This window comes from Engraulis encrasicolus, chromosome 6 (genome assembly GCF_034702125.1).
Source record: "Engraulis encrasicolus isolate BLACKSEA-1 chromosome 6, IST_EnEncr_1.0, whole genome shotgun sequence".
NCBI lineage: Eukaryota > Metazoa > Chordata > Actinopteri > Clupeiformes > Engraulidae > Engraulis > Engraulis encrasicolus.
In genome coordinates, this window is record NC_085862.1 from 42,067,313 (window position 1) to 42,092,338 (window position 25,026).

The following is a 25,026-nucleotide window of genomic DNA, read 5'->3' on the forward strand; positions in this document are numbered from 1 at the left end:
GATTACAAGCGAGAAAAAGTCCCTTGTTGGGGAAGTAGTCTGTCGACGAGGAAAGAATGTTAGTCTTGCAAATATAGATATTCTGCACACGCTTTCTACTTGACGTTTGGCACTGTCAGGTTTGGACAAAGTTGTGCGTGGGCGGATACGAGGAGACCTCGATCGGTGCTGAATGTATTGCGTAAAAGGCACCACTTCTCCGCCAGGTTCTTTGTGTTGAGATGGTTTGTTTTTGTTCGACAGAAGCTCTCGTGGCGAGATACCCTGCAATGTATGGGTGCTAGTTCGTCTGATTTCCTGCGGGAGCCACGGGAATCAGATCGGAGAAGCTGGGTTTGGCTGTGTGCGTATAGTTGAGAAGCAAAAATACATAGAAGAAAGGGCATCTGAAAGGAGATGGGAAATTGCCTGAAATCTCCAACGTCGGATGATATATCTTTGCTTCATGAGTCACAGTCAGACAGGGCTAGTTTTGGTGATGGAACAGACCCAGACCAAGAACCTCCACCGCCTTACCAGGTAAGATATAACAACATATCAGAATAAAAATGTCTGTTGCCGTTACCTTTACAAACCGACGAAGCCTATTTGTCGCTTATAATGTTGACACCAGCGTTTGCTTCCTGTTAACTGTTTTTGTTTTCAGAAATCTGTAAAATGTTCGTCTGTTGTTGTCTGGACACAATCTGTCTGCAAAGTGACATGTAATATGTGTGTTAGCCGTGTAGGTTCTATGTTGAAAGTAGTCTGGCCATAATCGTCCTTTGGCAGAGGTTAATCGTGGGAAGAGCACCCATGGGTAGCCCAATTTCTCTGTCTGTCTCTGTGTGTTTGTCATAATAAACATGCTGAAGGAGAAGATACTCGTGCAGCAGTCTTCAACGACAATATCACTGCGGATGTCAACGGCAGGAATAGAGATATTCATCTCTTGAAAGTGTGGTTAAGTTCGAGCACAGTTGTCAGGAGTTATGTAATCCTTAGCCAAGCAAGTGAGCAGGCAGCACGGAACAGCACACAGCTGCCCAAAGTGTGCCGTGGTGGAGCATGTTTGTGGTGGGGGGCCCTGCCAGGTTGCAGCTGACTCAGAAACAGACCAGCCCCCAGCTGTTAACAACCTGCCTTTGTCTTGTTCTTCACCTCAGCAGTCAGTAGATATTTTATATTATAGGCCTAGAGGCAAGTTTATATTTATATTTATTTTGTATTGGCTAAAGTTGCAGGTTCAACCCATATGGATCCTGTGAAGTGCATAATGTTAACTTCGGTTGTAACTTATGTATAACGTGTATTTGACCTGCAATACATCTGACCAGCCAGGTCTTGGGTAGCCAACCTATATGGCACCACACGTAGGCCGGGGATAGGGTTGATTGACTAATCTCTAATCTAGGTTAGAAGGAAGTAGCCTACAGGCTGACGATAACCAATTGCTGGTTGTAAGGGCAAAGTATTACAATAGATGGTCCTGCCCCGTGGTAAGGTGAAACCCGGGCCAAGAACTGACATCATCTTACACTAGCCAGAGGACATTTACATCCTTATTGTTTGTGTATGAGCTCACAGGAGTTTTCATTTCACCAGCTCAAGGGCTTTCCTTTCACTGTCCTGTAACATACACAGGAACATACAAGAAGAACAGCCTGGGAAACGTGTGGGAACAGCCTTTCTTTAGGTCAGCTGTTTGGATTTTTTTTTTTACAGAGGTGGTGAGAGATAAGATATTAGTTTGTGATGAGTATGCAGGGTTGAGCTCATGTTGGTGTTTTTTTTTTTTTTTTTTTAAGAAGAGCGTGAGGTCAGCCTCACTCAGCATTGACTCATATGGGTAGTGTTGTTGTGACTCTCTTGGGTTGAGCGGTCCCTCATGTGACACAAGAAGAATTCTCAAGCGATATCAGATGAACGATTGCAGGGCTGATGAGTGATGCCGCGCTGGATGACCTTTCCGTGGGCAGCTCAGTATGTCTGTCGCTTGAAGTTACGTATATGAGACTAGATGAAGGAAGGCAGGGAGGGATGTGCTGAGGGCTTCATTCACAGTTGTCAATTTAGCCCCCCCGTCTTAATGCCAGGAGCAGCATCTGTGCAACACAACCTTAAGGACTGGCTGCAGCATTTATATGCGTATTTAACTTTAACAGCATTGACAATTCTGTTTGACTTTTTAGACCCATTAGATCTTAATGGGTTAAAACTCAAATTGACATCTGGCCCCAGGCACCAAATATCTTAAAATCTGCACCTCCAATACTAGAGGGAAAGCTTCACCTGATGAACTGATAAAAGAATACAGAGAAGCGCATTATTCACAAGAACAGGACTGATTGAAGCCCTACAGTACTCACCAGATGAGCTCAGCAAAACCACAGCTGTGATTCATGTCAATCATTCATGTTTAATATCTGGAGACCAGACCTAGCATGTTCACATGTGATTGAAATTGTCATGGGGTGTATAAAATGCCCTCCTTGCTTTTGGGAGACCTTGGAAGCACTTAAACTTAGCTACGGGCCTATTGATGGATCATTCAGTAGTTCATGAACACATGACAAGAAAATGCAAAAGTGAACAAAATCTCACTATTTCCAGAGGTGTTTCCCCTAAGGTGTTTTATCCTCTTATTTGAGTGGGCATGTAATCCTTTTGTGCAATATCCTGGCATGTCTGGAGAGAGAGGGGCTATTTATTATTGTTGTTGTGTTTTATTTTATTTTATTGGTTATTGCTGTTGGATTGTTGCGATATTAAAGGAAGGTTTATCTTGAAATATGGCATGTGCGTAGAGTGAACAGGGGCCCACTGGAGAAGCTAAATCATGTCCAATCTAGGCGCATTCCTGCTGTGGTTGCCAAGAATGTCGGCAGTGTTTTCGCTCTCCCTCCCTGTCTCTCCCTCTCTCTGCACCTCTCTTGCTCGACCCCCTCTTTCATTCTCCCCCTGTTCTCCAAAATGATCTGTTAGTACGTGCTATGAATGCCCAGAGCTACTTTAGGAGGAAGGAGGGTTTTTTTTTCGGAAGGTAGATGGAAGGCTGGCTAGGTAAGGAGGGCTCCTTTGAAAGCTGAAAAGAAGTTTGTTCACGGCCCATCCTGGGCCTGCTGCTGGCGGTGGTCAGCTTCACGATAAAGGGATTAGCTGGAGTGGTCAATCTCAGAGGACATCTATAGGAGTTTTGGAAATTGCTTCTGAAAACTCTCAGGAAGTTGAGTTGGGTGAACTGGACATTGGGAAGCAGGCGAGGTGCAGTGGTGCACCAAAGCCAATTCTCACTCACAGAGTCTTAACAAGACCACACAAACTCTGTCTGTCTCCTTGCCTGTCTGCCCACCTGTCTCCATTTCTTTCTCTGCGTGTCTAACCCCTTCTTTTTCTCTCTCGGTCTGTCTTTTATTATGGAATTCATAGAAGCACAGCATTTGTTTGTGTCTTGAGTTTTGTTAGATGTTTTTGACAATTTTCCATCATTCTCAGATTCTACTTTGAACATATTAAGTCATTAAAAAAGGAAGTAAGCTTTTCTGTTAGTCTTTTTTTTTTCTTCTTGCTGTCATTATGTTGCGGAAGTGCGAATGCGAACAGGAATTCGCACATTTTTCAGCTGGTATTTTAGGGGCCTAATGAATTGTCATGGAGCTAATTAAACGTCTCGGTGCAAGTGTCGTCAGTTGGGGTGTGCATGTCAGTATTTAAGACATGCCAGGGAGAAGTCTGGGCCTAAGCAAATTACTGCCAGCAGATCAACCACAGACAAGGAGGAGGGGCCTGCTGCCAGCCTGACAACATCCAGATTATACAGCAGAAGCCAGGGATGGCATGGAGGAGCTGAGGTGCCCACCCCGAGAGGGAGAGGCAGGCAGGCAGAGACACGGAGAGAGACAGAGACAGAGGTAGAGAGAGAGACAGAAAGGTTTAGAGAGAGAGGCAGACAGATGCAGCAGACATGCAGAGACTGATAGACACAGACAGAGACTGAGTGTTAAAGGGGCACAAGGTAGGATGACGTCATTTGTGCAGTGCCCGTGGCATGCCTGTCTCAAAATCTACACTGTAATGAAAAATTGCTGTTCAAATAAATTTGCTGTGAGACTGTTTTTCATCACGGAATGCCAGCAGTTGATACAAACCTGAATACGGTATGTAAAGCGATGTTTTCAAATGAACAATGTTTCCCACGACACTCCCTCGGAGCGCGCTGTCAAAAGTTGCAAGTAGGGACAGCGGACCGTGGAAGTGGTCACGAGAGCCATCGTTCACTCACTAATGACTCTCAAAAGCATCGGCTGACTCGGGACGTGATTAATTCACCATTTAATCCTACCTGGAGCCCCTTTAAGGAGGAGCAGAGGCCCCCACTAGGGATGCACTGATACCACTTTTTTGAGTATGAGTATGAGTACATTAATGTGTGTACTTGCCGATACCTACCGATACGATACCTTTTACCAACATACAATGAAAATAAATGCATGGTCTTGTTTTTTCCACCTGTGATATTTTGTATCGTCCATTTCCATGTAGATTTAAATGTTAGTCAATGTATGAGGTGGCACTTTATTCCATGCTGCTTTCAAGTCCACAGAACACGACAAGATTTTGCATTGTTTCGTGTAATAGCAGTATCATGCCTGTAATCGGCAAGTCTTTTACGAGTACGAATATAATGAGCAGTATCTGTGCCGATACCAGTATCGGTATTGGTGCATCCCTAGGCCCCATCCTGAGGAAAGGAGGGTTTAGAAGAAACTGAGGGATGAGAACGAGAGAGAGACAGAGTTCCAGGATACAGGAGTTGAGAGAAAAATAAATAGTCTGATAGTGTGAGAGAATGACAACGAGAATGCAGGAAGAACAGAGAAACTCTGTGTTGGGAGAGAGTAATGAAAGAAAGGTGTTTGGAAGAGGAGTGGAGAGATGTGTTCCCATGTGAGATAGAAAGATGTCCTCTCTGTGCTGTGCCAAAGCAGCAGGACGTTGCCTCATGGAGACGTGAAGGGCCCAGCAGCAGGAGCGAAGCAGGTGAGCGAGGGAGATAAACTTCCTGTTTGATTAAAAGAATAGACCTCAAGGAGGACAAGTCATCAGGGGGGAGTGTATTGTGCTAAGTGGAGGAAACACACACACACACACACACACACAGGCCTCCATTCTTTAGTTTGTCGTGTTGTTGATGAGGAGATGAGAGTAGTGGTGTGTGTGTGTGTTTGGGGTAATTTGGAAAGCAGCTGGTGGCAATGCTGACTCATCTACTCAAGCAGAGAGAGAGAGAAACAGAGAGAATGAGCGAGAGAGAGAGAGAGAGAGAATGAGCAAAAGAGCAAGAGAGAGAGAAAACGAGCAAGAGAGAAAGAGTGAGAGATGCTGAGACAGACACACAAGAGTTGCTGAGACAGATGGAGGGAGGGAGGGAGGGAGTGAGACAGGCGAGGGTGTAAGCATGGAAAGGCATTGCAGTTGTAGTATAGTGCTTACTGATCTGTGGCCCGGCATTCAATGGCAGTGTTGTCAGGTTTCCAGGAAGAAGGCAGCACAGCCCAGTTAGTCAGGGGAAGCCCTGCTCTCTCTTTCTCTTTCTTTCTCTCTCTCTCTCTCTCTCTCCAATCTCCCGACATCACACAGACACACACACACATATACAATATCGATTCTGGTCTGGTCAGAGGGAGAGTCCTGGCCCAAAGCCCATTGTGTTGACCGCATGTATTAGGGGCTGGCCACACTGGGTACGTGTCACTTAAGTGTAAGTGTCAGGCAAGTGTGTGTGTGTTTGTGTTTAGGGGGGCACACATGGAAACGTACCTTGGCACCTTGTCTTGAAAGTCACCTGGGGCGTTTTGTAAGAAGAGACAGAGAGAGAGAGAGAGAGAGAGAGAGAGAGAGAGAGAGAGAGAGAGAGAGAGAGAGAGAGAGAGAGAGAGAGAGAGAGAGAGAGAGAGAGAGAGAGAGAGAGAGAGAGAGAGAGAGAGAGAGAGAGAGAGAGAGACAGAGAGAGAGAGAGATAGGGGCAGAGCAATAGTCTAACAACTAATGATAGAGGTGAATTGCAAAATGTGAACAACTGATGTGTGGCATATCAACATTGTTTGAAATCAAACTTTGATTTGATTATTGATGGCATACATTTTTTTCACTGTTTTCAATAATGAAATGACTAACTTTTATTTGACAAGTCAGCTTTCCTTTCAGCAGTGCTTTTAACTGAAAAGGAAAGGTAGGAAAACGGATTGAGAGGGAGTGTTAGAGATGGAGTAAAATTGAATAGTATTGTCTGACAGAGATGTGTCTCTTAGCATATCGGACGTTGGGCGTTTCAAGGGTATGTAATCAGATATTTGGAAAATGCTTATGTGTGCGGGATGTTGTTGAGTCTGACTCAGAGCGATGCAATTTCTCAAGAAATCCTTTTTCCTGTCTAGTCACTGGCTCACCTGGCGGCTTTGGCTCTGCCCCACACAGCTCTCAGGGTCATGGCACGTCAGGGCTGTAGTTTCTCAAGAGACGTAGGGCTGATAAAAGTCAAAGTAATTATTGGCAAGTTTATTCACTCCATAACTATTCATTCACATTTTCACATTACATACAAAATAACTTAAAAGTACGCAAAAATACATTGTAGTCCAAGTGCTGCAGAGGCATAAAACACAAGACCCCTAACCACTGTAGCCCCTTAATGCACGCCGTACCACATTCATCACTTTGGCAAAGCATTATAAAACCACTTCATGGACATTTTTATCATTATGGAATGTAGAAATGTATGATGTGGTAACGTGCTACAGTTGTACTTACATGGTATTACACAGTACCCAATGAGTAAGTACAATGTAATTAAAGTTCCATTAAAATAGTGTTATCCATTGCTTTAGAGTTGGCTCGTCTACCTGAGAAATACTTCTATCCCACTGTGTTTATGGCAAAATTAGACCTTGTATGTCGTCACACACTCAGAACTTCTTACGCCTTCACCCTGATGAAGGCGTAAGCCGAAACGTTGGTCTTATTAAATGTAACTGCATGAAGTTCTGAGTGTGCGACGACCATTCTTTTTCAAGTTGAGTCCAATTGTCTGCCGTACGCACCTCAAGCGGTGTGCGTTTACTGAAACTCTAAGAAAGAAATTGTAAGTATGTCAGACACTTAATTTCTTGCTTGTTACTCATACCAATGGGATGGCTTAAACCATAGATGTGTGTAGAAGTAGTCTAGTATAGTCTTCTACATCTATGGCTTAAACAGTCCTGTTTCAGCGAATTTGGAAACATGCCTCAACCATTACCAAACTCCCTGAGACAGACACCACCCATTGCGTCAAGGAACAGTTATCTGCTTTGAGACGGGAGGGAACGCAGAATTCATGGTGTTTGTGTGTGCGTGCGCATGTATTTCAAAGCTATTTTTGTCAGCAATAATATTTAGTGTGCTTATCTTGGCCCCTAATCATTAAAACATGTTCCTCAAACATTGCAGTGTTTGCCATGAAGTGTCCTGTTGCGTTGAGTTGAGTTGGAGCTGCTTGCCAGGCTTTGCCCTCCTAGTGACGCAACACTTTCAGCGTTGCAACTAGTCAGGTCAAGAGCAATGCAAGTACTTTCTGAGTTCCCGAAAATACAGGAACTCCTCCCACTTTGTCAGTAAGCAAACAACCATAAGCAAACCAAGGGAGGCGGCTCATGCTGTTTGGGAAATGTTAATTGTTATGCTCTTGGTCAGACCAAGTCTCGAAGAGATTTGAACGTCGATGATAATCAGGCTAGGAGCTGCAGCCACCAATGCCATGTCCTATTGGCAACCCGCCTGTGCTGCGGTGTGCTAAATGTAGGTGGAGGAGGCCAGTGCTGCCGTGCAGATTGACTGATGCACATCTGGCCTGTTTGTTTAACCTTCCCTTTCAGAGATAAGACTGTGCTCAACACCCCCCCCCCTTCCCCCAATAGCACGGGCAGACAAACTGTATTGAGAAAGTGAAAGTCCTGCCAGAGATTCCCCCTGCCAATGCTGCTCCCTAAAGCAGGTGATTTCACCAATTAGGTCATTAACTTGACGGAAGCAGTGTGGTGTTTAGAATCAGCTGGCTCATTGGGTACGTTGTAAACTACGTTGATGGATTTCATTCAGAATGATTACTTCCGAATGAAATAGTTCGAAATAAAAAATATTTTGCGTAGTAGTTTACGTTGCACTTTCATTTAATTCTCAATAAACTTCGTTAATGCAGAATTAAATGTCCCATGTGACTGAGGCCATTGAATTGAATCAAACTGAGGAAAATGTGTGGCAGGGTTTTTACATTATGAACCTGGGATGTCTGCCTCCTCCGAACACCTCCCTTCTATTCTCAACCCACCCTAGCTTTGTTTTCCCTCCCTGTCCTCCCTGTCTCGTTTCCATGGTGCATCTCCAAGTAAGAAACACTGACAACCAGGCAAGAGGGACAGAGAATTTGCTGTTGCCTAGAGGCACACAGTCAGTCAGCCACCTTGGCTGTGGAGAGGGCTAAAAGGAGGTCACTGAGAAGAGGTTGAACAGGATTCTGTGGTTGAACTCAAAAACATGGGGGAAACCAGCTTGATATTTCCGAATTGTTGTTGTAGAAATGTCTAAAATGGTATGCATGACCTCTCACCCACCCCTAGGGAGAGGTCATGTTCAGCAATGTTTGCAAAGTTCAAAGCACAATGGCAAGTTGTGAAAAAACAAGTTGCGTTCTTAGGCGTACTTTCAGGATGTTTTTTTAGACAGGACATTGACATGTACAATGTCTTGGTTAGACATGTAATTCCTGAAGGCCTTCCTAAAAAATGTCTACAAAAGGTGTGTTCGGGTGGTGAACTGAAAGCACGTAGTTTGACACCTGTTTGCACTTAACTGGTAACTTAACTGGCATTACTGGCACAGCCTGAAAGCACGCCCAAGAACGCAACTTGCCATTTTGCTTTGAACTTTGCAAACATTACTGAAAATGATCTCTCCCTAGGGGTGGGTGAGAGGTCATGCATACCATTTTAGACATTTCTACAACATTTCAGAAATATCAAGCTTGTTTCCCCCATGTTTTTGAGTGTATGTAGCCTGCTATTGTCCAACAAAGTTTTTCTTTGTCTTTTTGTGAATATCCCCCGCCCTCATGCCAAAGAAAGCTTTCCAGTGAATATAACTGAACATGACACAAAGTTCCGTCCTCATATAGATTGATGTTTGTTTGGAATACTGCTCCAGTGTCAATGTGTGTGTGTGTGTGTGTGTGTGTGTGTGTGTGTGTGTGTGTGTGTGTGTGTGTGTGTGTGTGTGTGTGTGTGTGTGTGTGTGTGTGTGTGTGTGTGTGTGTGTGTGTGTGTGTGTGTGTGTGTGTGTGTGGGAGAGGCAAACGGACACAGAGGGAAACAGAGAGCGAGACTGTAAGGGAGCACGCTGTGTGTTTGGCCTGCTTGCTTGCGTAGCAGTGGCTATAACGTTTCTGAGGCTGAGCTCCAGTTACTTGGTTGGCCTGTTGTCTGTGTGTGAGAGAGAGAGAGGGAGAGAGAGAGAGTGTGTGTGTGTGTGTGTGTGTTTGTGAGTGTGAGTGTGAGTGTGTGTGTGTGTGTGTGTGTGTGTGTGTGTGTGTGTGTGTGTGTGTGTGTGTGTGTGTGTGTGTGTGTGTGTGTGTGTGTGTGTGTGAGTATTTGTGTGCTGCGGCTGCCGCCCCCCTGCTGTGGTTTGAAGCAGAAAAGTGCCGAGTCATGTTTGGCCATGCAGGGGCCTGGTCTCACGCCGCCTGCCTGCCTGGGCGATCAGCGGTGGCAGCCAGTGGCGTTTTGTCACATGTTGGCCGAGATATGCACCGACTGACTGCGGGGGACGTGTTTGTTGTGAAAGCGTCTGTGCGAATGTGCAGGGACGCCGACAGGAGCACAGGGACACAAATGGGTCAGTTGTCCCTGGCACAGGGAGAGAGGGGGCCCAGAACCGGGTGACCATTGCATATTGTAAGGGGGGGGCCTTTCAGATGATTTTGTCCCTGGCACCGTCAAAGCTGTCAGCGGCCTTTTGAATGCTGTGTTGAGATCTGGGTCAGCTGATCTGATCTGAGCTGTGGGGCTTTTCTTGTTGTTTATTTGGGTTTTTTTCTCGGTGTTGTTGTGTAAATGCAGCTGAGTGAGAGCCTATGTTTCGGCTGTGCAACAGCAAATGTGCTTTCTGGATAAGTATCATTTCCAGTAAATATTTTTCACTTCTGCGTTATTATGGATCAATAATCCACAAGGTTGTTTTTTTTTTTTAAATCCTTAATCCACTGTCTCCCTGTGGACCGGGAATCCTCTGCCTTGTTGTGAAACCAGAATTATCTATTGTGTCATTATGGATAAGGAATTCACACAGTACTACCACCATGGCTCTGTGAACCCACTATGTTCTTGTAGACTTAGGATTCATCTGTAGGCTAGTAATGTACTGTGTTGTGTAGAACAGGATGAATCCAGTCCACTATGTGGTAGTGGATCAATAATGAGTTGGTCTGCATCAGGAAACCACTAGCTAGCTACTACATCAGGAAGGCTTTTTGGTTAGCTGAGTTGGTCTGCTTCAGGAAAACATCATTGGTTAGTTGAGTTGGTCTTTTTTAAAGATATATTTTAAGGGCTTTTTTGCCTTTATTTTCGACAGGATCGTGAAGGAGAGACAGGAAACGAGTGGGGAGAGAGAGACGGGGAAGGATCGGCAAATGACCCGGGCCGTAACCAAACCGGGGTCACCAGCGTAGTAACCCAGTGCCCTACCATTACGGGACACAAGTATGTTAGGTTAGCCTACACTGTGTTGTAGTGGATGAGTAGACCACTGGTTTGGTTTGGTTTGTTGAGCTAGTCTTCATCGAGAGGGCAGTGTGGCTCGTCTTCAGGAATGGTAGTGTTGTACTGGATCAGGAAACCATGGTGTTGGCTGTCTTTCATAGCTGAGTTTGTGTACACCAGGAACCCAGCTTTACCATCAGTAAAGCAATCTATTGTATTGGATCAGTAGGCGGCTGTGTTTGTTGATGAGCTGTGTTTGGCCTCAGTAAAGCAATGTATTCTATTGGATCAGTAGGCGGCTGTATTGATAAGCTGTGTTTGGCCTCAGTAAAGCAATGTATTGTATTGGATCAGTAAGCCAATGTGTTGGTTTTGTTAGCCGAGGCTGGTCTATACCAGTACAGCAATGTGTTGGTTTCATTGCTGAGTCTGGGCCATACATACGGGTACAGGTCTTTTCGTTGAATAGATTCTTCCGAGGGAATGAAACGTGGGACCATTGAATGTATGAAACGTGGGACCATTCGTATAAGCCATGGGATCTCTCGTCGAGGACGTTCCATCTACCGCAAAAGCCTACGAAATGTCCTTAAATTTGAACTAAAGATCCTTAGGTTTCAACTAAACGTGTTGTTGATTTAAACATGTAAATCAGCAGTTTTTTTGCTGTTTTTAGATGTGCTTTATAAATAAAATGTACTTACTCATTTTAACTGGTATGTTGTTGTTTTTTTACGTTTACTCCGTTACATTTTTTGACAATTATCTAAGTTACTTTCTACTCCTTACATTTCTGGAACAATATTTGAGAAGCTTTTTTTCACTTTTACGCCGTTACTTTACTCCGTTACATTTTTTGACAAATATCCGTAGGCCTATGTTACTTTCTACTCCTTACATTTCTGGAACAGTATTTGAGTAGCCCAGCAGTGTGTTGGTTTCGTTAGCTGAGTCTGGATACCCAGTACAGCAATGTGTCTTGTTAGCAGAGTTTGGTCTACGTGGCACAGGGCACCAGGGGGATTGGGACTTGCCTCACTGGCTCCCGAACGGCCTGTATTCCCATCACAGTCATCAAAAATAGCTCCTGTGTTGTGTGTTGCTGTACAGCATGTGTGCATGACGAGCTGGAGCGTGCCTACATGTTTATTTATGTGGATCCATGTGAGTGTGTGAGAAAGTGGGATCTAGCCCAAGCAAGTGTGTGTGTGTGTGTGGGGGGGGGGGGTTGGTTGGTTGGTTGTGTGCTCCTTAGAGAATCTGCTATTGAGCCCGTGCCAAGGGCTGTGAGCTGTGAGAAGAGGCCTGGTTGGCAGGGCAGCGAGGGCAGGCAGGCAGGCAGGCAGGCGAGGGAGCAAGCAGCAAGAGAGGTTGAAGTGGTGGCTGGGTGGAGGGAGAACGCAAGGGGAGAGGGAGGGAACTATCTGGAGAGAAGAGCAGAGACGCTACCAGAAGCACCCACCCATCCTTCTGCCACACACACACACACACACACACACACACACACACACACACACACACACACACACACACACACACACACACACATACACACACAGCCCTCATGGACACACTTCGCCAGGAATCCCCACCCTGTAAAACCGCCACCAGGAAAGCAATGTGGAGGGAGGGAGAGGCAGAAGTATAATGAGAGAGAGAGACAGACAGACAGAGAGACAGACAGAGAGAATGAAAGAGAGAGAGAGCAAGAGACAGAATCAAAGAAAGAGGTCGAGAAAAGGGAGATGGAGAGGCATATAAGGGATATAATTAAGGACGGACAGAACAATAGAGATACAGTAGATAGCTGTATGGAGATGGGGTAGCAAGGCACCACGGAGACACGGAGGAAGGAATGGAGAGAAGAAATTGGGTAACAGACAAAATCATTTGGAAGAGTGGAGGAGAGAAAAAAGTTCTGAAGTGGAGGACAAGGGACCGAACCCGAGGTGGTGCGAGGGAGAGATGGAAGTAGCAAAAGAGGAATAAAACATGTGTAGAGCGAGAGGTGTGTGTGTGTGTGTGTGTGTGTGTGTGTGTGTGTGTGTGTGTGTGTGTGTGTGTGTGTGTGTGTGTGTGTGTGTGTGTGTGTGTGTGTGTGTGTGTGTGTGTGTGTGTGTGTGTGTGTGTGAGAGAGAGATTGGACCATGAGGCTCTTCTCTTGCTTGCCTTCACAGAAAAAAGAGAAATGAAAAAAGTCAGCATTCTACATGGCAACCCCCTTGCCCTCAGCACACACACACACACACACACACACACATACGACAACTCTTAACCTCCTCTCTTCAGCGCTCTGCTTTTCTCACAGATGCTGTGCTTTTTTCATCTCCAAACCACCCCTCTGAACTTTACCACAGAACTACCTCCTCCTTTTCTCAGATGAACTCTCTGCCTTCCTCAGTTCACTCACTCTCTCTCTCACTCGTTTTCACTCGTTTTCCCCTCCCTCACGCACGGCCTCCCTCGTTTTCTCTTTTTTCGGCCACAGAACAAGCTGTGGTTTTCCCCTATCAAACGGCTGTCTGTTTCCTAGTGCCTGCCTGTGCAATTTTATAGCGAACAGAGGGTCTCGCAGTCAGTGTGCTTGTTCTGTCTGTCTGTCTGTCTGTCTGTCTGTCTGTCTGTCTGTCTGTCTGTCTGTCTGTCTGTCTGTCTGTCTGTTCTCACTCTCTGCAAGCAATAGTAAAACCGACTTGACTTGACTTGTCTGTCTGTCTCTCTGTATCTCTCTCTGTCTCTCTCACTCTCTGAAAGCAATAGTAAGATGGAAGTAATCTGATTCTGATCTGTTGTGCTGTATTGGGGACTGTTGTTGAGTGTAGAATTTTAAGGCCTCATCTTTTACCTATGTGATGACACATTAAACAACGCAACACGTATAATAAATAGTATTATTCAATTACATATGGTCAGTGGTGAACAACTGAGTGTTGCTCTCACTTCTCTGTTCTTTTAGTGCACATAGACATGCTCTAGCTTCAGTGGTTCCCAACCTATGGGTCGGGACCCAACTTATGACTCGCCAGAGATCCACAGAGGGTCGCGGATCCCTCTTGATTTTAAGGGGTTTCATTTTAAATAGACCATGATGAATAAATGACAGTATTTAACTAATATATGCACAGAAGCAACAAAATTGCTGTTACAGTGTTACATTAAACTATGTTACATTAAACAGTGTTACATTAAACATTTATTCTATATTTGACCAAAGACTAATTGAGGAATAAAACATCTGTTTTCGCAGGAAACAGAGGGCATCTTGTAATAATAGGGCAGGGGGAAAGGCCAGTGAAGTTCAAGTCCATATGCCTCTGTGAATAGATGAGATTTAAGGTGCTTCTTGAACGTAGCCAGTGTGGGGGCCTGGCGTATGTTGGGAGGTAGACTGTTCCAGAGCGTGGGGGCAGCAACACAAAAAGCTCCGTCACCAACAGTACGAAGTCTGGCTCGGGGGATGAGATTGTCCTTTTCAAAAGACTGCAGAGACCTGGACAGGGAGTGGGGTTGGAGAAGTTCAGAGAGGTACTGAGGAGCAAGAGAGTGAAGTGATTTGTATGTCAACAGGAGAATTTTGTACTGAATGCGGGACTTCACTGGGAGCCAGTGAAGCTGTCTGAGTGTGGGAGTGATGTGTTGCCACCGCTTTGTGCGAGATATAATTCTGGCTGCTGAATTCTGAACATACTGTAGTCGGTCCAAGGCTTTGTTGGGTAGGCCATACAGTACCCCATTGCAGTAGTCCAGGCGGGAAGTAATGAATGCATGGATAAGTGTTTCAGTCACAGAGTCGGAGAGTGAGGGCCGGAGTCTGGAGATGTTCTTGAGATGGAAAAAGGCAGATTTGGTGATGTTTTTGATGTGAGACTGGAATGAGAGGGAAGGGTCAAGGATGACACCTAGGTTTCGCACCTCTGAGGATGGCCTGATGGTATAGCCATCCACATCCAGGGACAGATCACCAACCTCCTTGGCCCGGGATGGGGGGTACACCGCAATGATCTCTGTTTTGTCGTTGTTGAGTTTGAGTAGGTTTCTCATCTTGTGACTCCCTCTCGTGCAGGCGCTCGCGCGGTTGGGTCACCAAAGCCTACAATAGTAAAAACATGGGTCCCTGAAGAAAAAGGTTGGGAACCACTACTCTAGCCAATTAAATGGGTGGATGCTTCTTGACATTAACTCCTTTGCCCTCCCATAATCAATGTTCTTGAGTGGTGCGTTTTGCAATTCAGATGATATGAATGGCAGTTGATGATGTACTTTCAAATCTTAAGAATAGCAGTTAAGAAATACCCCAACAGCTGTTTGATTTGATTTCTGAGATTATGCTTCAATAGTATTACAGGTTACAGAGTACATGGAGGAAATTGAAGACAAATAGCTGGACCCAAAGAGATGGTTTGAAATGCAGTGAAGTAATGATTTCATGTGATGGGAATGAGTGTTGGTGTTGGCCCTATGACAAGACTCTCCGTGGCTGTGTTTGGGTGGAGGGAGGAGGAAGAGGGTGTGTTAGCAATATGGAGCAAGACTGTTAGACAGCAAGAGAGTATCGATGTGTGTGAGAGTGTGTGCATTTAGAAGGCGAAAGGGGGAAAGCATTGAGCTAGTGTGAGAGTGAAAACGGTGTGTGTGTGTGTGCGTGTGTGCGTGCGTAAATCACAGCTTCCATGACAATACGATTCGATTTCTGAAGGCAGCCATTAGATTATTACGATACTTAAGAATGCCCCACGATTAACAGCTAGGGCATTGGGCAGGGGCCAGTGATTTGATTATTTTCAATTATTTTTAAGAATGCCACACGATAGCCTCATACGATATGATTCGATTGTCGGCCATAGATGCATCGATACATATCGAACATTATTTACACCCCTTGTGTGTGTGTGTCTCTGTCTGTCTGTCTGTCTTTCTGTTTTTGTTTCTATTGTATGCGTCTGTAGCCTGTCATGCATGTCCATGAGTGCAGCTGTCAAGTTCCATGCACACACCTCAGGGATACTGGTGTGTCTGTGTTTTTGTTTTGAGTGTGTGGTGCGTCTGTGTCTGTCTGTCTGTCTCTGAGAGAGCTAGTGACCACAAGCGTACGTGTGCTACAAATTGGCACTGCATGGGTGCGTGTCCGTCTCTCTCTGTCTGAGAGAGGCAGTGCCCACACATGCTTGTGTGTGTGTGTGTGTGTGTGTGTGTGTGTGTGTGTGTCTGTCTGTCTGTCTGTCTGTCTGTCTGTCTGTCTGTCTGTCTGTCTGTCTGTCTGTCTGAGAGAGGCAGTGCCCACACATGCTTGTGTGTGTGTGTGTGTGTGTATGTGTCTGTCTGTCTGTCTGTCTGTCTGTCTGTCTGTCTGTCTGTCTGTCTGTCTGTCTGTCTGTCTGTCTGTCTGTCTGTCTGTCCGAGAGGCAGTGTCGGCACGTGCTGTAGAGCAGAGCTGTGGTGTCTAGCGACCCTGACACCTGGGAGACAAAGAGACTGCTGACCCTGCCACTCACGCAGTGCCCACACACACGCTCGCGCGCACGCACACACACACACACACACACACACACACACACACACACACACACACACACACACACGCTCGCGCACACACACACATGCACACACGCTCGCGCACACACACACACACACACACACACACACACACACACACACACACACGCTCGCGCACACACACACACACACACACACGCTCGCACAGTCACCACACCACACACGAGCCTGGAATAGTCATTCTGTCACAGTTGTCACCCCCTCTTTTTTGTGGTGCGGTCTCTCTGGGCAGTCTGGATTGGACACTGACGGGACAAAAAAAAGAAGCATGGCACAGCACTTTTTCATTTTTTCCCCCCAACTCCCCTCCAAGACACAAGGAACAGGACCCGCAGCCAAGAACCCCCGCCGCACAGTACATTAAAATAACGGGCCTAATGTTTAACATCGTAAAAACTCTAACTCTTACAGCTCCCATAAATGATACCCCTCCCTGCAGAGTTAAGTGGACTCATTGCGCAACATTGTGTTTTTCCCCCTCTCCTTAATTGCGCCTTTACCTGTTTCAGACACCGTTATGGAAATTGATTTTTTGAAAGTGATGTAATTGTATATGAAGAAGAGACTCAAGTGTGCATGGGAATGTCTGTGCTGAGCTGTGGGTGTGTATGTGTGGGGTGTTTGTGGTGATATGGTGGGGGGAAATTCACCGCTGAGCTGTGGGTAATGTGTGTGTGTGTGTGTGTGTGTGTGTGTGTGTGTGTGTGTGTGTGTGTGTGTGTGTGTGTGTGTGTGTGTGTGTGTGTGTGTGTGTGTGTGTGTGTGTGTGTGTGTGTGTGTGTCAGAGTGAATCATATGGCTTGTCAAGTCAATAAAGGCTCTTGTTACCCGCTACTTCTTCTGTGGAAGCAAGCAAGCCCAGGGCAAGAGGGATGTGATAATATGAGACGCAACTCCAAGCTCAGAAAATCATGTTCCTGTAATGTCATCTTAAAATGGCAGAATGTGAAATGGCTGGTGGCATCAGACGTCAGAAGTCTGCGAACTTGAGTTCATGCTCCACAGTAAGAAATTCTCCTTACTACTGGAACTGAGGTCTAGATCAGCAATTCTCAAACTATGGGTCAGGACCCACTGGCAGGCCCTGTGGGTATTCCAGATGGGCCCCAAACATTTGGGAAAACTTCAAGTGGGTCCCAAGCTGTAAAGTGTTGGGAACCTGGTCTTGGTAGAATCTATGATGAGTTGGTGTTGGGATTTGAAGTGTTCTTGACTTGAATCCCACATCAGTTGCAAGAATGTGGGTGGTCCCTTCCCCTCAGGGGTGGTCCTATGGGCCAGGCTGACGGGGCAATTGCCCAGGGTGACACCTGCAAGGGAGCCACATCATCGCAAAAATCTGCTCCTGATGACATCGCGTAACTCACGCTATTATTATGTCATTGCAATTACTATTGCATTTTTTTCCGTCTGGGGGCGCAGGGTGCTGGAAGGGGCGTCACTCAGGGCACAAATCATTGTAGGATCGTCATTGCCTCCCCTGCATCCTCATATATGGCAGCTGTGCCTTGAGTAAGACCTCCAAACTTCCCATTGCACCCGTGTACTCTGTTCCTAAAATAGCTATTTAGCTTCGGATAAAAGCGTCCGCTAAGTGCAATTTAATGTAATGTAATCTTCAGTCTGGACGTCTGGAAGATTCTGCTTGCGCTCTACTGTAGCAACTGTTCACTGGAGCTGTGTGGGTTCATGCTCTGCTGTTTGGCCATACAGGTGGTAAAGGGTAACCTGGTTCTCAGGCGATGGTGTTCACCAACCATGTGGAACATTTTCAGTCACTTAGCTCTGGAAAGGCGTGGGTGTGTTCAAAACAGCTCAAACCTGATTGGACAATTCACATGGCTTTTTTTTAAATCAGTACTACTTCAACCATTGACTTGTGTATATACCCCGCCCCACGATCCCACCCCGCGATTCTGATTGGACAGGCTGTGAAATATCTGATTCGTTCAGGCTCGTCTAATGCCGTGTCCAGACCAAGAGCGAACTACGCTGCCTGGTAGCGTGGGTAGCAGAAGAAGTTTCGCCTTGAATTCCCTGTATTCGCTCCAGACGCAGCATTGACAGGTTTGATTCAGCTAATCACATTTCGCAGGTAAGCACTTGAGTGCCGAACGTAACAGATGCGGCTCCGTTCTGGTCGGCCTGAAAGCCATACTAGAGACAAAAAAAACTCCTGCACACTGTTCACATTTGCAGAGTTTTCCCTTGCGACGTTTCGGTCTAATGACCTTCTTCAAGCAATTCCTAAACAGCTCTCTCCTCTTCACTCGCTTTCCCTTCCCTGGTCTGCTGCTTCACGACAGCTTACATGGCTACCGGGCTGGGCTCCAGATGAGGAACTGCTCCATGAAAAGAAACAGTCCAGACATGAGAGCAGGTTTACTAGAAGCCTCACTGTCACACATGCAGGCACCCATGCATACATGCAAGCACACACAGCAGGTTTACACACAGTGGGAACTGGTTAGTAAGCAGGGCTAACACACACACACACACACACACAGACACACACACACTGACACAGTGGTGGCGTTGGGAGCGGCAAAGATTGCTCTCACCAATGACCTGACCGTACCTATCCCAGTTCTGTCAGGTCACATCAGCACTTAGCCGTGTTGCTAATTCACTGTCACCTAGTGACCCCTGCACAAAGCCAAGTGGATTTGTAATACGTGCTGTGTCATGGCTGGGACACGTCATGAGGTAGGATTGTCACTCATCACTCTCTCCAGGGTTATAGTTGTCCCCTCTCGGGAAGTGGTGGTGGTGGAGGAGTGATGCTATGGTGTGCGCTGCCCCTCTCTGCCTCTTTGTGATGGATGGATGCAAGTACCGGTACAGTCAAAGTCAAATGCAAGCAATTGACGATATCCTCTATGTGACATTTCACAGAAGACTGAAATGTTATGTCCCTAGACTCCAGTGCGCAATTTAAAGTAAAGCATACAGGAACTGACATCCATAGTAAGTTGACACACACACACACACACACACACACACACACACACACACACACACACACACACAATCTGACCCCGGGCATGACACCGTAGAGAAGAAGGCGAGTAAGCATAGGACACACACACACACACACCAGTGCTTGTCTTAAATAGCCACTAATCCCTGTGGCCTAGTAGTAAGCCCCAGATAGTGAGCTACTGCCATTGAGCGACTGTACTGTGCTGTGCAATCCTGAAGAGTGTGAATCAGCTGGCCCCGCTGGCACGCATGACAGTCATCGGCTCCCAGCATGCCCCGGCTTGACCCATCGGAGTCCTCCATGATCATGTCTGAAGGAGCCTGGCAGCAGGCGTGTGGCTAGCCTTGTAACTAAACCAAACCCTAGCGGGAGAACATGTTTTTGCAAGTTGGTCTAGCCTAGTGTTTCTCAACGGGGGCTCTACAGCCTCCACGGGGGCGTGTCTATGTTCCCACAGCCCATTAGTCCCACATTCACTACGACTTTGAGGCCCTATGTTCTAAAGGCACATTCTCTTAGTTTACTCGGAAATGTGGGCACATGGAGTTGTAGAACATAGGCCCTATATTTGAATAATTTCTTTAAAATGTGGGAACATGGAGCAGCAGAAATGAGCTGTGGGACCAGTGGGTTGTGGGAACATAGAGCTGACCCCGCCTCCACATGGGGTGTTTAGGAGCCCTGGGGGCTGTGCATTAGTCTATTTGATTTTTTTTATGCTAAGGAGGGTGTTGGCAGGCTTATGAAGAGGTCTGGGGTGGGCGTTTGGAGGCATGTGATGAGCTCCAGGTGGCGTTTATTCAAAAAAGGTTGAGAGCAAAGTACTATATGAAAGTAGGAGAGAGAAGGCGGATAGGATACCTAGACCCGTAACCCGTAAACCCGCCTAGTGGCCAAAAAATCATTTTTAGGCTGGCCTCGCACCATAGGGGCTAAGTGTAGCTCGGTCATGAATCAGGTCTGGCTCTGTTCTCTAATTGCAACACTGTCTAATTTTGAATCTGTGTATCAAGTCGTTGGGAACAGCCCTGGCACAGCACAGTCCCCTTGCAGGCTCGTCCACCCGCTTGCCCTGCCTCTTGATCCCCTGCACTCTGGCAGACACTACATCTGCTTGGCTAAGCTGGCATTTGAGTAGTTTTTTGTCAAACAGTATGGGAAGCCAAGCTCATCATAAGCATTCCTCTCCAGCTGTAGGGGGCTTAAGCTGCAGTGAAATAGGGCTAGAGGGCTGCAGGCAGCCTAGGCATACTACATACCCTTAGATTGCCAGCTGCTGCTGTCTGTGTACAAACACGCATGAACTGGATCAGCTGGGCTTGGTATGTGGAAGAGTGGGAGAGAGAGACAGGGAGAGAGAGATACGGAGAGAAAGGGAGGGGAGAGTAGAGGAGGCATCTGCTGATGTAACACTTTTTTTGTGCCAAACTGCAAAACCCATGCCAGCTAAGCTAATCTCTGGGCTCTCCTGCCTGTCGGCCTGCCCGCGTGCCTGTCTCACCCACCTGCCTATCTACCTACTTGCCTACCTCACCCGAATGCCTCACCCACACCTGCCTGCCTGACCACCCTACCTGCCTTCACAGAATATTGAAGATTTTTGTATTGGTGACAGGATGGTTTGAGAGAGAGACAGGAAACGTTTTTGGTAGAGAGAGAGACAGGGAAAGGTCGGCAAAGGACCCAGGTCGGAATCGAACGTGGGTCGGTCGTATAGCCACGGTAGGGCGGCCTTCACAGAATTTGTCCAGGGCTAACAAGAGCAGGCAAGCAGTGCCATCTCCAGCCTCCAAACATATGGCCTGAGTTAGAACTGTGTTGTATTATGATACTGCTTTAGCTAAGTCTGTGTTTAGATACAGTATTATGACCCCAGCTTAGCCCAAACTGTGTTTATATATTATGACACTGCCTTAGCTAAGCGTTTTTATGTGTGTTATTATGACACTATCCTAAGACTGCCCTGAGCTGCAGAGTCTTTGTATTTGCCACCTCTATGGAAGAAGGTGACATCATCGTGAGGGCACAGATGTTTGCCTGCATGGTGTTTGGTTGGTTAGTAGGGCTGTACGATATTGTATAGAACCGAGAACTCACAACACACAGAGTCACAATACAATACATACTGTATCGTGATCCAAGAAGGTAGTGTCGTGACACACCTTTTCGAAGTTCTGTTACCCTTCTGTCCAGGAAACAACCACATGAAATGATATGATGGTGCTTCTAAGCTTCAAATCATCATTATTAGTATAATCTTGTAACCAGCTCTATCATACTATCATTGTTTTTTTTATTTATAATTGTATTTTATAATGTTGGCAAATGTGAAAAAGCAAATTAATTAATTTAAAAAGATACATTTTTAAAAAACCGTGAGGCATGTCAAACCTTAGATCAGAGATTGTGATACGAACTGAATCGTGAGTTGAGTGTTAGTGGTTAGTGGCTCGTAACAGTCCTTGACTGGGTGCCACTGTGGTTTGCGATTATGGACATGTGTGGGGTTTTTCACCTCAGGTTTCAAAACTGAACGCGCATGTAGGTGCGTGCAGAAGTCCCCCCAAGCCATGAAACTCTCCAAAGTAGAAACCCCGTAAAAAAAACATCACCCAAATATACCCGTAGACTTTTTTTTCTGCAGCTGCAGGGTCTTTTACAGATGGCAGATGTATATCTTAACTACCAGTTAGCGACATGTGTTGTACTTCTAATGTGTGTGTCTTCCCAACACATTTGCTTATCCAGTGAATCTGTGGATGTTTGTGTTAGAGCCACAACACACCTACACACACACACACACACAGACACAGTGGGTTGCAACGGCTCTTCCATAGCCAGTTCAGTCTTCTGCTGCCTGCCTGTTTGCCTGCCTGCCTGCCTGCCTGCCTGCTTGCTGCTCTGTGTCTAAGTCTAATAGTGAAGTCCGTCACGGTTACAAGAGCACTGCGCTCAATGGGAGCCATTGTTCTGCTCATTTTCTCATTTCTCTGTTGGGTCTGGTTGTAGTGTACCACTCTTGGACTCTTGGGACTTAGTGGGCTGATCTCTCTCTCTCTCTCTCTCTCTCTCTCTCTCTCTCTCTCTCTCTCTCTCTCTCTCTCTCTCTCTCTCTCTCTCTCTCTCTGTGTCTCTCTGTCAGTCTCTCTCTCTCACTCTCGCTCTCTCTTTCTCTCTCTCGCTCTCTCTTTCTCATGTACTACCTCTCTCTCTCTTTCTCTCTCACAGACACTCACTCACTCACACACACACTCTCAGACTCTCTCACACTCTCTCTCTAGCTCTCCCTCCATCATGATAGAGACTTAGTGAGAGCTGAGCTGAAGGCAATGATGCCATCTACTGGTAACCCATCCTCACTGTGTACTCACTCGCATCCTCAGTCACACTGTAGCTTTCAAACAAGTGCGGACATGTTCATTCACCCTGATCTGTTCCGTAATTGGTTGTTTTGACTTTGACCACAGTACTCTGGAGATGACATGGCACCGTCAGTTCAGCAACAGGACAGTTTTTTATCACCTACTGTTGTCTCCCTGATCTCAGCCTGGCAGTCCTGTTTGAAATAATGTACTATATTACAGTAGTGTTTCTCAACAGGGGCTCTACAACCCCCCCAGGGGGCGTCAGGGAGCCCTTGAGAGGGCGTTGAGAAGGATACTGCTGAGAGGGGGCGGTGCTTAGTTTCCATTGGGGGGCATTAGACCATTGTATTTTTGAATACTAAGGTGGGCGTGGGCTGGCTGACGATGAGGTCAAGTGGGTGTTTGTTCAAAAAAAGTTGAGAGGAACTGTTTATGAAAGTAGGAGGGAGAAGGCGCATGCCCAGTAGGATGCCTAACTAGTAAACTAAACAATCCCACCTAGTGGCCAAAAAAATTTGGTCTAGCTCTGGTCCTTGTAAGATTGCCACAACAGCCACCAGCCCGGGCCCACAGGATTTAGCAGAATTAGCTATGGCATTGGCTAAGAGAGAGCAGTCGTTTGATTGGTCATAGTGTTGGCCAAGGCAGAGCAGAGGCAACTTGAACCATAACAACAAAGGCTTCGGTCCCACTCACAGCCCTTAGCTCTCAGCTATCTGAACCAAGCAATTTCAGATGAAGCGGTGCCAAACTAATGTGAATCTGTCTTCATCAGAGTCACTTAAGCCTGACTTTTGTTTTTGTTTTTCTTCCCATGCATGTGTGTGTGTTTGTGTGCATTTGTGTTCTTGTGTGCGTGCGTGCGTGCGTGCGTGCGTGCGTGCGTGCATACATGTGTGTGTCTGTGTGCAGGAGCAGGTCCACGTGCCGGTGTACCACCCGACGCCCAGCCAGGCGCGCCTTGCCACCCAGCTGACGGAGGAGGAGCAGGTGCGGATCGCCCAGCGCATCGGCCTCATCCAACACCTGCCCAAGGGCCTCTACGACCCTGGGCACGACGCCGCAGAGAAGAAGATACGCGAGTAAGCATTGGACACACACACACACACACACACACACACACACACACACACACACACACACACACACACACACAATTTGACCCCAGGCACGACGCCGCAGAGAAGGAGATACACAAGTAAGCATAGGATACACACACACACACACACACACACACACACACACAATTTGACCCCAGGCACGACGCCACAGAGAAGGAGATACGCAAGTAAGCATAGGATACACACACACACACACACACTATCTGACCCCGGGCACGACGCAGCAGAGAAGAAGATACAGTATGCGAGTATGCATAGGCCACACACACACACACACACACACACACACACACACACACACACACACACACACACACACACACACACACACACACACACACACACACACACACAATCTGACTCCAGGCACGACGCCGCAGAGAAGAAGATACAAGAGTAAGCATTGGACACACACACACACACACACACACACACACACACACACACACACACACACACAAAATCTGACCCCGGATACACACACACACACTGACTCAGACAGGGGAACTTAGACTGACTCAGACAGAAAACACACATAATATGCAGACAGTTCTCTGTGGTAGTATTTCCTTTTGAACCCAGTGCACAGTAAGACCAGGGGAATCAGTCCTGAGAGTTTCAAGGCCCTATCGAGACTCTGCTACTGTGCAGAGATGGTGAAGCATTGGCCCAAGTCTGTCAAAAGGAATGCTCAATATCAGCATGTTATCATGACAATGCATACAAATACAATGCCGATTTTTATAGACTTTGCGTGTGTGCACCACGCTTTTGCATATTAACTCGTGCTCTACAATGCCCTGTGACAGGCTAGGGTAAGGAGTGGTTTTGTTAAGCACTTACTGCCTTTGTTCTAACTTGTTGGCAAAAGTAAAGCTGTTGAAACGTTGCTTTACTGACAGGGATGGGGTTAGGGATGCTTTTGGTCAGGGCACAGCTTAGCAGTTTGTCGTTTAGCAATAGAAATCCATAGCGACTGTGGGAACACTACTTAGCTCGCGTAATGCTGGTCATGTGGCAACACTGCTTTTGTGAGGCGTTGCCCTCCATGACTTCACAAGAAAAGGCGTTGGACAAGCACGCAGAATGCACTAGTAGTGTGTTGGTTTTATGATGACGGTCTGTCAATATACACTGCCTGACCACAAAAAAGACAACACAAAAAAAGGTTGCACTTGCACACACTAATATGCTGTTGTAATACCTTAAACTTTACGGCATGTATTTCTTTCGAC

At 46.5% G+C, this 25,026-nt stretch overlaps 1 protein-coding gene across 1 annotated transcript in view; it reads left to right on the top strand.

The window, feature by feature from the left end:
• rnf11b (ring finger protein 11b) overlaps positions 1 to 25,026 on the top strand; it is a 29,232-nt gene continuing 4,206 nt past the window's right edge. Inside the window, exons 1-2 of the mRNA XM_063201678.1 lie at positions 1 to 519; positions 23,583 to 23,752. Coding sequence (XP_063057748.1) covers positions 397 to 519; positions 23,583 to 23,752 — 293 coding nt within the window. The 5' untranslated portion in view covers positions 1 to 396. The remainder of the gene's footprint in view (positions 520 to 23,582; positions 23,753 to 25,026) is intronic.